The 14,890-nt window shown below is 40.5% G+C and overlaps 1 protein-coding gene across 4 annotated transcripts in view; it reads right to left on the bottom strand.

Moving 5' to 3' along the window:
• Positions 1-14,890, bottom strand: part of mccc1 (methylcrotonyl-CoA carboxylase subunit) — a 78,310-nt gene that overhangs the window by 19,194 nt on the left and 44,226 nt on the right. For all 4 annotated transcript variants that reach the window (XM_043702346.1, XM_043702344.1, XM_043702345.1 and 1 more), the window contains exons 10-15: positions 11,416-11,543; positions 9,424-9,607; positions 9,223-9,332; positions 3,637-3,853; positions 3,465-3,551; positions 1,801-1,850 (exon numbers count right to left, since the gene is read on the bottom strand). In XM_043702346.1, the coding sequence (XP_043558281.1) occupies positions 1,801-1,850; positions 3,465-3,551; positions 3,637-3,853; positions 9,223-9,332; positions 9,424-9,607; positions 11,416-11,543 (776 nt within the window). The remainder of the gene's footprint in view (positions 1-1,800; positions 1,851-3,464; positions 3,552-3,636; positions 3,854-9,222; positions 9,333-9,423; positions 9,608-11,415; positions 11,544-14,890) is intronic.

Raw genomic sequence — 14,890 nt, 5'->3', positions numbered from 1 at the left:
ATTATAAGAAGGATGTGGAAGCTTTGGAAAGGGTGCAGAGGAGATTTACTAGGATGTTGCCTGGTATGGAGGGAAGGTCTTACGAGGAAAGGCTGAGGGATTTGAGGCTGTTCTCGTTCGAGAGAAGAAGGTTGAGAGGTGACTTAATAGAGACATACAAGATAATCAGAGGGTTAGATAGGGTGGACAGGGAGAGCCTTTTCCCAAGTCTGGGGACGGCAAACACAAGGGGACACAACTTTAAAGTGAGGGGAAATAGGTATAAGACAGAAGTCAGAGGTAGTTTCTTTACTCAGAGTAGTAAGGGTATGAATGCTTTGCCTGCTATGGTAGTAGATTCGCCAACTTTAAGTACATTTAAGTCATCATTGGACAGGCATGTGGATGTAAATGGAATAGTGTAGGTGGGATGGGCTTCAGATTAGTATGACAGGGTGGCGCAACATTGAGGGCTGAAGGGCCTGTACTGCGCTGTTATGTTCTATGTACCAGGATGCTGCTTATGAAGAGAGGTTGACTGAGCTCGGACTTTTTGCATTGGAAAAAAGGAAGAAAGAGAAGGGACCTAATTGAGGTGTACAAGATGATGAGAGGCATAGATAGAGTTGATAACCAGAGACTTTTTCCCAGGGCATAATTTGTTAACACGAGGGGTCATAGTTTTAAGCTGTTTGGAGGAAAGTATAGAGGGGATGTCAGAGGTGGGTTCTTTACACACAGAGTTGTGAGAGCATGGAATGCGTTGCCAGCAGCAGTTGTGGAAGTAAGGTCATTGGGGACATTTAAGAGACTCCTGGACACAGAAATTTGAAGGTGCATACATGAGGATCAGTGGTCGGCACAACATCGTGGGTGAAGGGCCTGTTCTGTGCTGTACTGTTCAATGTTCTATGTCGAACGCAGCAAATGGCAGCAGAATAGTTGTTAACCTGTTGGCACAATAGCTCAGTGATTAGCAAAGCTGCCTTAGCTCCAGGGTCCCAGGTCGATTGCAGCCTCAGGCGACTGTCTGTGTGAAGTTTGCACATTCTCCCTGTGTCTATGAGGGTTTCCTCTGGGTGTTCTGGTTTCCTCCACAGTCCAAAGATGTGCAGGTTAGGTGGATTGGCCATGCTAAATTTCATCGTAGTGTACAGAGATGTGCATGCTAGGTGGATTAGCCATGGTAAATGTGTGGGGTTATGGGAATAGGAGTGGGTGGGGTGAGTTGGCTGTGATGCTCTTCAGAGGGTCAGTGCAGACTCAAGTACTATAGGGATCTAGGAATATAGCATTTATTTTCTTCAGGTTCCACATACATCATACATCTTTCTCGTCACAAAGCAAACTATTTTAACAAAAATATAAATCAGAATCTATTGCAATCAGATCATGATTGCAAAATCCAAAATCTCCGTTAGAGTAACTTCATGTTTAGGTAGCACTTACTGAACAATCCTGACACAACCGATAAAACATAATTAGCTGAGCTCATACATGGTTCATGTATGCTTGCTAGATATACATTCATGCAGAGGGACTCATGCTTTAAAAACAAAATAATGTATTTGACCCTGATGCCCTAATTGAATTGCCTGGGAGTTGGGAGGAGGGTGCGGTGGTTGTTCCGGTTTACTATTGCTTTTGCTATGGTAATGCCTCAGCTAAGCAGACTCAATTTGTCAACAAATCAGCACCCTTTTCTCCTGCAGCATAAATTGCCACCATCATTTGAAATTCGATCTTCTTCCATTGTACTAGCAAGTACAAGATGAATACCTTTAGCACATGTCTTTCTATTGAGTAAGATTCTTTGCTTACCTTCATACTGTAAGTTCCATCACGGTTATATGTCACATCAATATTGACCTCTTTTTAGGACAGGGAGAAAATTAAAAGCAAAGAAACAAATGCAAGCATTATACATTGCAATGTTAAGGAGTTATAAACATAAGAAATACGAGCATAAGTAAGCTTGTCAACTCTTTGCAGCTGCTCCACCATTGAATCGCATCAAGGCTGATCTTAAGTATCAACTCTACCTTCCTGTGACCTTACCACATTAATATCCAAAGTCTAACCATCTAACATACTCAACAGCTTTGACATGTTTCAAATCTACACACAAAGGCACAATTTTTGTTCCAGTTAAAATGCTAAATTTTTTAGGTGCTTGTTACATTATGCTTCATTATTTGTAGTTAGCTGTTTTGTTCAGTCTGTTCAATGTGGAGGGTGCCAAAATCATGACAAGCTCAAGTTACTCTGATAATATGCAGGCCACACCAAATGAAGTTACATGAGTAGTTTGGGTGAGACTGGGGAGCTTTTTTTTGAAGAAGTTCATAAAACAATGAAAAGAAAGTGGGCAGGGACTATCTTCTGGGGGTGTTTGCTGCACCTCAGGGGCACATCTGTCTGAAGATAGAATCCCACCCTTCTTTCCATCTGCCTGCTCTGAAAATCCAACATCTATTGTCCCACCTCCCTAAACTTTCTAAACCTGCCCGGATTCAATAAAATTGAACAGGAGTCCCATGGTACTAGCTCCTAGTGAGGGGTGGGAAATCCCACAGTTAGGCAACATATCCCACCCACATCACGTTATCGTTGCAAAGCAGGCTTGTTTCTAGTCTGTTGGCTCACTGCCAACTTCCTTTCTAGGGGGTATTTAAAAGGGACCTAAGAGGCAACCTTTTCATGCAGAAAGTGGTACATATATGGAATGATCTGCCAGGGAAAGTGATGGAGACTAGTACAATTATAAGATTTAAAGGGCATCTGGATAGGTATACGAATAGGAAGAGTTGAGAGAGATATGGGCCAAATGCTAGCAAATGGGACAAGCTTAATTTAGGATATCTGATTGGCGCAGACAAGTTGGACTGAAGGATATGTCTCCATGATGTACAGCTCTATGATTCTATATAAATCTGGCATTGTACCTTATTTCAACTAGTATTTTTTGTTGTGAATTCTACAATTAATGTTGTTATTATTGATGGGACTGTATTTGAGTTTTAAACGTTTGTCTTATAAGTGTTAAACATTTATACAGTCTATACCATAAAAACCTCAGAAGACAATTTCTTTTAAAACAAAGAAATAAGAATTGCAATGGGAGTTTTTTTGAAAAGTGGAAGGCAAAAGGTTGTAAGCAAATGACTTTAGAAAAGGTTTGGAATAATTATGGAATATGATGAAAGTTAATCATTCAAAAACCCATTTAGAGAACAGGTGAAAAAAATTGCAGACAGTTTCTAATTTCTTCAAGTGAAATTATGTTATTACAGGTTATTATTATAGGATTAAATCTATAAACAAAACTATTTTTGATGTTTCAGCTGTCTTATTACCACAAACTACTATCTTATTATTTGTCAGTGTGCATCGCTTGGGAGTAATATCATTTGAAACTTATTAGCATGAGCAACAACACAAGAACTAAGATTACAACTAAGTTGTGTTAGCGACATAATACTTACTGTTCTGCCCATCAAGTAACACAAGATTCCTGCTGTACAAAATATTCAATCGTCTCCCACTATTGTTTGCAAATGGAGAAAATGGATCTGAAAAAGTAATTTTAAAATGATTACATGCAAGTATATCAGTGTTTTTAAAATGGAGTATACGTAGGTCACAAGGAGGTCTTACCATGTGAAAATGCCTTAAACTTGTCAGTCTGAATTCTTTCATGCAGTATTAAAGCAAGTGCTGCCTGGCACAGGACATCTTTACTGGTTGCTTTCTTTTTTGGGAAAAGTGCATCATAGTGTTGAGGGATAAAGTCTGTGTGCACATTTCCAGCTTCAAATTCAGGATGAGCAGCAAGACAGAGTAAGAAATCTATGTTGGTATTTAAGCCTACAATCTGTCATAATACAAAAACGATCAATTATGTGCAATAAAGGTAAAATAATCCAGATGTTGGAAATCTGAAACAAACACAGAGAATGTTAGAGAAACTCATCAGGTCTGTGAAGAGAGAAACAGATGCAATGTTTTAAGTCCATTGTGACTCTCAAACTTCAAATTTGTCAATAGTATATTAACAGGCTTTCCTGATTAAGGGCTTTTGCCTAAAATGTTGATTCTTCCTGCTCCTGGGATGCTGCCTGACCTGCTGTGCTTTTCCAGCACCACTCTAATCTTGACTATTAATAGGGAAAGGTGAGTGACAAAAGTTATCAGACAGTTCTCTTCAGTCAAAATGGAAATTATATTTCTGATCAAAGCTACAAGATAAAAAGCAACATTAACACAAAAACAAAGGAAAACATCACTTTGATCTGTACCGTCAGATATTGATCTAGAAGTTTAATGCTGGTCCCATTTATCAAATTTCCATTAAATGGTTTGTTTTTCCCTTTGCATTTATTTACATTTAAGTCAAATTCATTAGATCTAGAAAATCCATATTCTGTGTTTGATCGGGATCCTTTGGGGAGATCCAAGATGGCGGCAATCCAGTAGGCTCTGCCCAGAAACCCAGATGAAGTGTGCATTCACCCGCCTTTTTGACCCATTATGGTATAAATCACCGGTTTTAGACAGCTAGAACGGGTTTGGTACATTTTAGCGCAGCTGTTTGGGTGCCAGCGTTTTGGCACAGCCGTTTGGGCGCCAAACCTATTTGGTGCCAACCCATTTGGCGATAGATGTCTTGGTGCTAAGAACATTATTTGTAAATCTGTCTGTATGGACAGCTTTAGTGTAACAAAATGTAATGCTTTTATTTTTCAATAAAATTACAGTTCTAAAACTTTTTAAAGTTCTACCTTTGAATGATGATGAATCAATCAACATTTTTTCCTAATGCCAAAACGTCCGTCGCCAAATGGGCTGGCGCCCAAACAGCCGTGCCAAAATGCCAGCGCCCAAACTGCTGCGCCCAATCGTCCCATTCCGGCTAGAACTGTTATTTATTAGTTTCAGTGCTTTTTTTAAAGAAATGAAAATGACGAAGGGAAAAGGATTGCAACAAGCAGGGTATGCCCTTGCAGTACCAGACATACCTGTGACCGTGGTGTCAGACTCCATGAACGCCTCTGGGGACTAACCTGTGGAGCACAGCCTGGTCTCGGAGTTCGTGAAACTCCGAGAGAAGATCAATTCAGCAATGGAGGAGATGCAGACCAGGCTGGAACCAATCTCGGCCAAGCTTCAGAAGCATGACCAGGAGATCCAGCATCGTAGAGGTGGAGCAGTGGGCCATGACTTCCGGAACCGCAGTGGAATCTTCAAAGGACGGGGCCAGGCCCTGGATGGCAGGTACGTGCCTTAATCGAACAAGTCAACGACCTCAAAAATTGAGTTTAGATTAGAGTGGTGCTGGAAAAGCACAGCAGTTCAGGCAGCATCCGAGGAGCAGTAAGCTGAGTTGGCAGTTTGGAGTTGGGGTGAGGTGGGGGAAGGGGAAATGAGGAAACTGGTGAAGTCCACATTGATGCCCTGGGGTTGAGGCGTTCCGAGGCAGAAGATGAGATGTTCTTCCTCCAGGCGTCGGGTGGTGAGGGAGCGGCGGTGAAGGAGGCCCAGGACCTCCATATCTTCGGCTGAGTGGGAGGGGGAGTTGCAATGTTGGGCCACAGGGCAGTGTGGTTGATTGGTGCAGTTATCCCAGAGATGTCCCTAAAGCGCTCTGCTAGGAGGCGTCCAGTCTTCCCAATGTAGAGGAGACCGCATCGGGAGCAACGGATACAATAAATTATATTGGTGGATGTGCAGGTAAAACTTTGATAAATGTGGAAGGCTCCTTTGGGGCCTTGGATGGAGGTGTGGGCGCAGGTTTTGCAATTCCCGCGGTGGCAGGGGAAGGTGCCAAGACGGGAGGGTGGGTTGTAGGGGGGCGTGGACCTGACCAGGTAGTCACGAAGGGAACGGTCTTTGCGAAAGGCGGAAAGGGGTGAGGAGGGAAATATATCCCTGGTGGTAGGGTCCGTTTGAAGGTGGCGGAAATGGCAGCGGATGATTTGGTTTATGCGAGGGTTGGTAGGGTGGAAGGTGAGCATCGGGGGGGGTTCTGTCCTTGTTACGGTTAGAGGGGTGGGGTCTGAGGTGCGGGATGTGGACGAGATGCGTTGGAGGGGATCTTTAACCACATGGGAAGGGAAATTGCGGTCCCTAAAGAAGGATTTTACTGCTCCTCGGATGCTGCCTGAACTGCTGTGCTTTTCCAGCACAGCTCTAATCTAAACTCTGGTTTCCAGCATTTGCAGTCATTGTTGTTACCGACCTCAAACTGAGGCCATCGGAGGAATATCCGCCTGATCAGGCTGCCAGAGCGGGAATAGGGAGGCCAGCTGATCAGCTTCTTGAAGCAATGGCTCCCACAGGTTTTGAAGCAGGACACTGGGGTGGACCGGGTGCAGGATGAGTAGGCCCATCGGGTCGCAATGCGCAGCCCAGATCGGACCAGTGCACCCAGCCGATCCTAATGTGACTCCAGCATTATAGATACAAGCAAATGGTGCTGGAAGTTTCTCGAGCACTGGGGAAGGATCCACAAGCTCTGATTTATAAAGGATGAAGAATCATGTTCTTTCAAGACTTTCTGCAGCCGAGAGCAGTAAGAGGAAGGCCTTTGATGAGGTAAAACGGAGGCTTTGAATATTCAGTACTCTGATAGATATCCGGCAATATTAAGTTTCAGCCACGGAGTTTAATTTTGACTCATCGGAAAAGGCAAAGGACATCCTGGACGACTTAAAATAGACTGTCTGGCTCAAAAAATATGGACAATTGTGCTCACTGTTTTTTCTGTAGTTTGTCTGGTTTCCCTGGTTTGTCTCCTTAATATGTGGGGGTCTTCCTTTTTTCCCCCCTCTCTCTACTCTCCCTTCTTTCTCCCCTCCTGTTATCCTTTGTTTATCTATCATTTCCCTTTTTGTTTCTCTTTTATAGCACAGGGAGTGGGGTTTCCTTTATTTTTACCAAGACTGCCTAGGGTCAAAGTATGGATGGGATGGGTTGACTGCCCACTTTTAATTTTCTTGTTGCAAGATACATGTGATTTTTATATGCTTTGTTTTGTCTGGGTTTGGGGTGTGGCTTCAGCTAGAAGGAGCCATGGAGGGGTAAGTGGGTGGTATCAGCGCCTCCGGTGGGCAAGGGGGAAAGTCTTTTATCTGTGTTATATGTTGGGTCATTGTAGAAGTAGTTGTTAGAAGTTTTGATTTGGTAGTTTTTGTAGTTGTATTTTCAAGTTTATATGAACTGTTTACTGTTTTCACTCAGCACACTATAAATGGGGTTCTTCTTCCCTGGGCTGAAGCACGGGTTGCTTCAGACGGCTATGGCTAGCCGCTCGTTTAAATAGTGCACCTGGAACGTTAAGGGGAGTAATTCATCGATTAAGAGAAAAAAGATCTGGATCCTTTGTTGTAGTATAATTAAAAATTATGCCGAGATAGAGGGGAAGAGTGAAAAGTAAAATTCTTTGCACACTTATTCATTTCTACTCTATATTTAGACATATTGTCATGTAGCTATAGTTTTTAAAGCTTATTTTCTTTTCTTTGCTAAACCGATTGGAGCACTAAATAAAGAGCCACATCAAAGGTTATTGAAGAATTTAACATGGTGTAAGATATTGGCACGGTTGAAAGAATGGCTGGCTAACAGAAAGCAGAGAGTAGGAATAACTAGGTCTTTTTAGGTTGGCAGGATGTCATAAGTGGTGTGCTACCACAGGGATTGGTTTTGGGGGCTCAACTTTTTACAATTTATGTAAATGGGTTGGATGAAGGGATCAAAGATATAGTTGCTTAATTTGCTGATGACACAAAAATAGGTAGAAAAGTGAGTTATGAAGAGGCCACAAGGAGCCTACAAACAAACATAGACAGGTTAAATGAATAGGCAAGAATCTGGCAAATGGAGTACAATGCGGGTAAGTGTGAAAATGTCCATTCTGGTAGAAGAATAGAAAAGCATATTATCTATGTGGTTGCCAAATGTGGAGATGCAGAGAGATCTGGATTTCCAGTGCATGAATCATAGAAGGTTAGCATGCAGGCAGGTACAGCAAGTAATCAAGAAAGCTAACAAAATGTTATCTTTATGCAAGATGAACCAAATGCAAGAGTAGGTTATGCTTCAGTCATACATGACATTGGTGAGACGGCATCCTGTGTACAGTGTACCATACTGATCACTGTACTTGGGAGACGATGTTACTGTGTTGAAAGCAGTTCAGAGAAGGTTTATTAGACAGATACCTAGAAATCAGCAGATTGCCTTATGAGGAAAAGCTAGATAAGCTGGGCCTGTATCCTCTGGAGTTTAGAAGAGTCAGTGGTGACTTAATTGAAACATCCAAGATCCTGGTGAGAGTTAACTGAGTGGATGTTGAAAAGATGTTTCTTCTTGTCAGAGATCTAGAACTAGGGGTTATTGTTTAAAAATGAGTGGGCACCATTTAAAACAGAGATAAGGAAATTTCTTTTTCTCTCAAAAGGCTGACATTTCCTTGGAATTCCCTTCCTTAAAAGGCAGTGAATGTAGAATCTTTAAATACCTTTAAGGCAGAGTTACAGAAATTCTTGATTTGCAAGAGGATGAAATTTACGGAGATATGTAGCACTGTAGAGGTTAAAATCAGATCATCCATGATCATATTGAATGGCAGGGCAGGCTGAAATACTATGTGGCTTACTTTTGTTCCTTTATCATATGCATGGGCTCAGTATTTGTAAGTGAGTAAAATGAGTGGAGATCATACCTCAACAGAGTTCCATTATCAAATGAGAAGAGAGCAAGTCATAATTTAGTGTAATAAATTACTGTCGAAAAGTGTGGTGCTGCAAAAGCACAGCAGATCAGGCAGCATTCGAACAGCAGAAGAGTTGACGTTTTGGGCATAAATCCTTCATCAGGGAAGTTATGAAGGGGTTATGCCCAAACCATCGACACTCCTGCTCTTCACTTGCTGCCTGACCTTCTGTGCTTTCCCAGCACCACACTTATTGACTGACTCTCCAGCATCTCTTACTTCAGTAATAAATCGCTGTCAATGAGATACATTTATCTGGGTCCCACTTTAGTCTTAAGCCTATCCTGAACACTATTAAAATCCCAAAGTGAACAAGTTTTATGATTACTGTATTTACCTTCCTGTGGATATATATTAAAACGCATCAGCTATATAATCTTCATACAAATGTGTGATTTATTTCAGCAAGGATTGATCATCAGGTACTGAATCTAATTTTTAGAAATACAAATTGTTTGCATACTTACATTGTACTGATGCAAGCAATATTTTAATTTATTTAGTGCCACTGTACGGTCATCGCCCCAAACCACCAGCTTGGCAATCATTGGATCATAGTGTACAGAGACTTCGTCACCTGAAAAGAAAATGAATATCCACTTGTATGGAAAAAAAGATATTTACTTAAAATGTAATTAAGATGGTAATGCCTGGCATAACTTCAATACCTTGCTTGACTCCAGTTTCAATTCTTGTAAAAGCATTTGGTACAGGTGTTGACAGATGGATTAAAGGCCCGGCTCCCGGCATAAAGTTATTACTTGGATCTTCTGCATAAATTCTTGCTTCAAATGCATGACCTTTGACAGAGAGTTCTTTCTGTGTCATAGGAAGTTCCTCTCCAGCCGCAACCTGACATTTGATGAAAAAATATCAATTCGTTTTCATTCCTCAACAGGATTTGTAATTGTACTACTTATAGAACATCAATTTTATTCAAATTAATTAAAATACATTGGACCAGGTCATGTTTCTGTGTGATTTCATGCACACACTAAAGATCAACCATTGCATAACAGAATTAATTCTTTATTCTGATTTCTTCTACTCATCAATGATCCTTCAAGGAGACCGTGGCATTGTAGTATAGTACTGATTAGCAATCTAAAGCTCATGGGTTCAAATTAGCGGCAAGTTGTGGATTCCAAATAATAAATGAGATATTTTGGGAAAGCTGTGAAGAAAGGTCACCATCATCTTCCCAGAAACAGATGATAGTTAATCATGAAAGACCACCAGGGCTCTCGTAACTGTTGTGATTGATTATTACTCATTCTTACATAAAGCTATCTCTGAATAGCAGTACAAAATTTTTACCTAATGTTTAAGATACTTTCCCTAAGATCCAAAACTCTCAAATTCCATTTCTGCTCCAAAGTTAGTGCATTAAATTTGATAATATATTAAAAAGGGTCAATTCAAATTGGTGACATAGAGAACAATTCAAAAGTACAGGCTTTATCCCAGAGGTTACGTAAGCTGTGAGATAAACCTACTTTTGCAGTAAAAAAACTGAAAGAACTGCAGATGCTGTAGGTCAGAAACAAAAAGAGAAATTGCTGGAAAAGCTCAGCTGGCCTGGCTGCATTTTGTAGACAGAAATCAGAGTTAATGTTTCGGGTTGAAGGATCACACAGAACTAAACAATCTACACTTCCTTAACAGTTACTGTAACATCCTCTACCAAAATGTCTCCTGAAGCATGCTGCACTTAGCTATACAGCACACTTTTAGCAGCCCTATCTGTCACCCCACGAGCATGTTTGAAGGCATGGGTTCTTACATAACATGTGGCTTGCCTGCCATCTTGCTATCCATTCATTCAGATGTAGAAGAGCCATATCATACACAAAACATTAACTCTGTTTCGCCCTCCACGGATGATGGCAGACCTGCTGAGATTCTCCAGCATCCTCTATTCTAGTCAATCACATTGCCTGGCATCTCTCAACTCCATCCCAAATGGGGATGGAAGTCTCACCCTGAAACAATGAAGGTTCTTCCCGATATAATATAACTGTACTTGAGGATTCTTGTTGTGCAGTATTAGCCAAGAGTCCCAGGTTCATCCTACCTGCTCCCGAGGTGTGTAATAATATCTCTGCATGGGTTAATTAGAAAATATATAATATCGCTGTGTTGAATTTCAAGTGGACAATCTTGTAATGGACATTTCATTGGTGGAGGATAGGGGCAAGTGATTACAAGGATTACATTCCCAGTTAAATCCAACTCAAGTTTCCAAGATGTTGCAATGTCTTCAACCATGCAACATCACCATGCTCACTGCTAATCAAATGTTAGAGAGATTCTTGCATTCTAAAGATATGGAAATAACAGTAAAATACAGAGGAACATTGATTATCTGAACAACACTGGCGGGAGTATTTTGTTTGGATAATTGAATGCAAAGCATTGGGGCCTTGCGATCTTGTCCGGATAATCCAAAATTTGGATAATCGAATGAGAAATAATCGGGGTTCCTCTGTAGTAGAGAGAGTGGAAACCTTTAGATATTTTCGAACCTTTTCTGGTATATGAATAAAACTGTAGTTTGAGACCAAACATTTCACTACTTTCCATCAGTTTTATGAAAGTCGTGACTTAAAGGTTTAAGCCCAATAGAACATAAACTATGAGAAACAACTATTTTCACCCACCCGAAGTTGCCATTCAACAAGATCAGTTCCTGTTATCATCTCAGTGACTGGGTGCTCCACCTGTAATCTTGTGTTCATTTCCATGAAATAAAAATTATGCTGAGAGTCCATGATAAATTCTACTGTCCCTGAAAACCAAGACACTGGTTTATATTGTGAATCCATGACTTCATCACAACTCAATATTCGATTGTTTATCACTCTATTTGGCACAATATGTCATAAAACAACTCATCTGCAAAAGTCAAAGTAACATTGAAACTGTGTTTAGGTTCATATTCACATCCAAATAGCAGCAATCTCTTTTTAAAATGTTCGAGATAAATAGATTTAACATTATGTGAAAAGTGTCAAAGTGAGGGAACTACTAATTAGACAGATAATTATGATACTTAGTTTTAAAATGTAACTTAGAGACAGTTGCAAATTAAATTAGATAACTAGTTAGAATACAATCATAACACACAATGTCAAAGAATATAGGGAGAAAGCAGGAACTAGGTACTGAGTTAAATGATCAGCTAGGATCTTACTGAATGGCAGACCAAGCTCAAAGGCTGAATGGCCTATTCCTGTAACCTATGTTTCTAAATTAAGGTTAAAATTGAAAAGTATGGGTACATAATACTTAAGTAGAAACAGAAAGAAATTAAAGTTTCAATTTGTTCAAAATGTATCAATCCTGCTTACGAATTTGTGCAGGTGCATCGAAGAGTATCTCTATGGACAATAGCACCTTCAGTCATCCATTATATTAATGAAATTGACAATTGCAGGAGTGTATGGAGAAGTCCTTAAATTAAGTATTTGGAAAAAAAATTAAGTAAAATCTGTCTGACTGGGACTTATCTAATATATTTCTTGTTTAGTAGCATTACCTTTTGAGGAAAGGATATCTCGCTGATTGCATGACATTGTTACATACATGCAGTAGACGTGGCCAAATGTTTTTACTGGGACCTATCCAAAAAGTATGAGATAGTGCGAACATTTGGCATGGTACATGATTTCTCAGAATATTATGGTTTATCCAGGCACAGCACATGAAATGACACTTGTAGCTACTTTACAAATCATGCAAACATATGGTACATTCATAAGATGATATTGGACGATGAGGCTATGACCTCAAACATGTTGGTTCAAATGATAGCAAAGATATTTTTGCAGCTCACGTTGTTATCAACCATTTCAAATTCCATTTTATGTAAACCTAACTGTGAAGCCAATGAAGGTCATCATATTCAAATATTAAATACTGCAGAAGGAGGTTCAATTTCCAGAGCTATTGCTGCTACTTCTGAAGTGGGAAGGGGAGGGGAATCAAAAGTTGGAAGATAAATTTAGATGTTCTTCACAATTTCAATGTATTTCTTCAAAATACAAATGTATTGCAACATGCTATAATCAGCACAGATTTATCACCAGAAGTTGTATAGTTCTGTTTCAAATGGCAATAAGCAATGATAAACAGGAATTACAAAAGTGGAAATAATGTACATTATAAAATAGTTTCAATACAAATCAATGCATTGTGTTGATGGGACTTCCTTTCTTTAAACTGAGAAATAAAGGTAGGAGCAGGCAACTGTGCATAACACCATATTTTTTGTTTTGCAAAGAGCAAAGGAGAACAAGACATTAGGAATTGATGACTAAATGACATCTAAAAATGATTGAAAGCTTTAAAAAGCCTGTGATTCTAAAAGAAATGAATGCCTGCGGGATAAAGGGTTTTAGGTTTGCAGTTTTGGGGAAGGATAAGTTAGAGGAGAAGCACATGTTTTGAATTGCGATTTCAACAAACTAGAGAGATCCAAGGTACAAAAATTTATATATGGAGTTTCTCCTATCAATCTGATATACAAAATGCAAGTGACACAACAACAACTTGCATTTCTATAGTGCATTTAAGTAGCAGAATATCTCGTGTTAACAAAATCTGACACTGAGCCACATCAGGAGAGATCAGGATATGTTATCAAAGACCTGGCTAAAGAATCTTAGAACCCCGACAATGTGGAAACGGGCCATCTGGCCCAACAGGTCCACACCAACCCTCTGAACAGTCAATTACCCAGACCCATTACCCAACTCTATATTTACCCCTGACTAATGCACCTAACCCACACAACACTATGGGCAATTTTAGCATGGCCAATTCAACTTACCTGCACATCTTTGGATTGTGGGAGGAAACTGGAGCACCTGGAGGAAACCCAAACAAACACTGGGAGAATGTGCAAACTCCACACAGTCTCCCAAGGCTGGAATCAAACCTGGGTCCTAGGCACTGTGAGACAGCAGTGCTAACCACTGAGCCCCCATGCCATCCCAAAGAATCAGGTTTTAAAGGGATGTCTCAAAGCACAGATTTAGGGAGTCAAATCCAAAATCCCAGTTCTGAGGAAGGGTCGCTGAACCCAAAACAAACTCTGGTTTCTCTCCACAGATTCTGCCAGGCCTGCTGAGCTTTTCCAGCATTTTCTGTTTTTGTTTCCAAAATTTGCTATCTAGGCATCTGAAGGAACAGTTCCTAATGTAATCACTAGAAATTGGGGATCTGGAGATCAGAATTGGCGAAGAACAGAGATACTAAGATTTATAGGATGGGAAGAGTTAACAGAGGTAGACAAGTACAACCATGGACGGACTGGTAGCCAGTAATGCAATTTTATATTCAAGATATTGGCTCCCATTGACTACATTGTCAAGCAACGTAGACCGCCAAACATAAGCGAATGGAACTTGGATCAACTTAAGATTCGGACAACAGAGTTTTGGTTGAAGTCAAGTTTACAAAGGGTGTAAGTTGGGAAACTAGGCAGAAGAAGAGTACAGTCTGGAAGCAACAAAAACATGGTTGAGATTTCAGCTTTTCAGAAGTTGTTGCGAAAATTGACAATGTTATGGAAGTGAAAGTAGGCAACCTTGGCAATGGAGAGAATGTCACAAGGTCACGGGTGGCACGGTGGCTCAGTGGTTAGCATTGCTGCCTCACAGCACTAGAAACCCAGGTTCGATTCCCACCTCAGGCAATTGTCTGTGTAGGGTCTAGACACTGGGAGAATGTGCAAATGTGGGTTTCCTGGGTGTTCCAGTTTCCTCCCTTAGTCCAAAGATGTGAACTGGCCATGCTAAATTTCCCATGGTGTTAGGTGCATCAATCAGGGGTAAATATAGGGTAGGGGAATGGGTCTGAAGGGTCAGGTGGACTTGTTGGGCCAAAGGGCCTGTTTCCATACTGTGGGGAATCTAATCTAGTCAGTATGAGTATCTGGACATTATTTGATCTTTTCTAATATTGGAAAACCTGAGGAACAAAGTATACTGAAGTACAAAAACACAATACCACAGAATGTTATAATACAGAGATTGTCCTCCTGCCACATAGATCTGTTCACATCATTGCACTCTCTCTCACCCTGATCATTTCCGCATAAGAGCCATAATCTCTAATCCCTTAAATCCAAGG

The sequence above is a fragment of the Chiloscyllium plagiosum genome, chromosome 13 (genome assembly GCF_004010195.1).
Source record: "Chiloscyllium plagiosum isolate BGI_BamShark_2017 chromosome 13, ASM401019v2, whole genome shotgun sequence".
Taxonomy (NCBI): domain Eukaryota; kingdom Metazoa; phylum Chordata; class Chondrichthyes; order Orectolobiformes; family Hemiscylliidae; genus Chiloscyllium; species Chiloscyllium plagiosum.
This window is presented reverse-complemented; position numbering and strand designations above follow the sequence as displayed.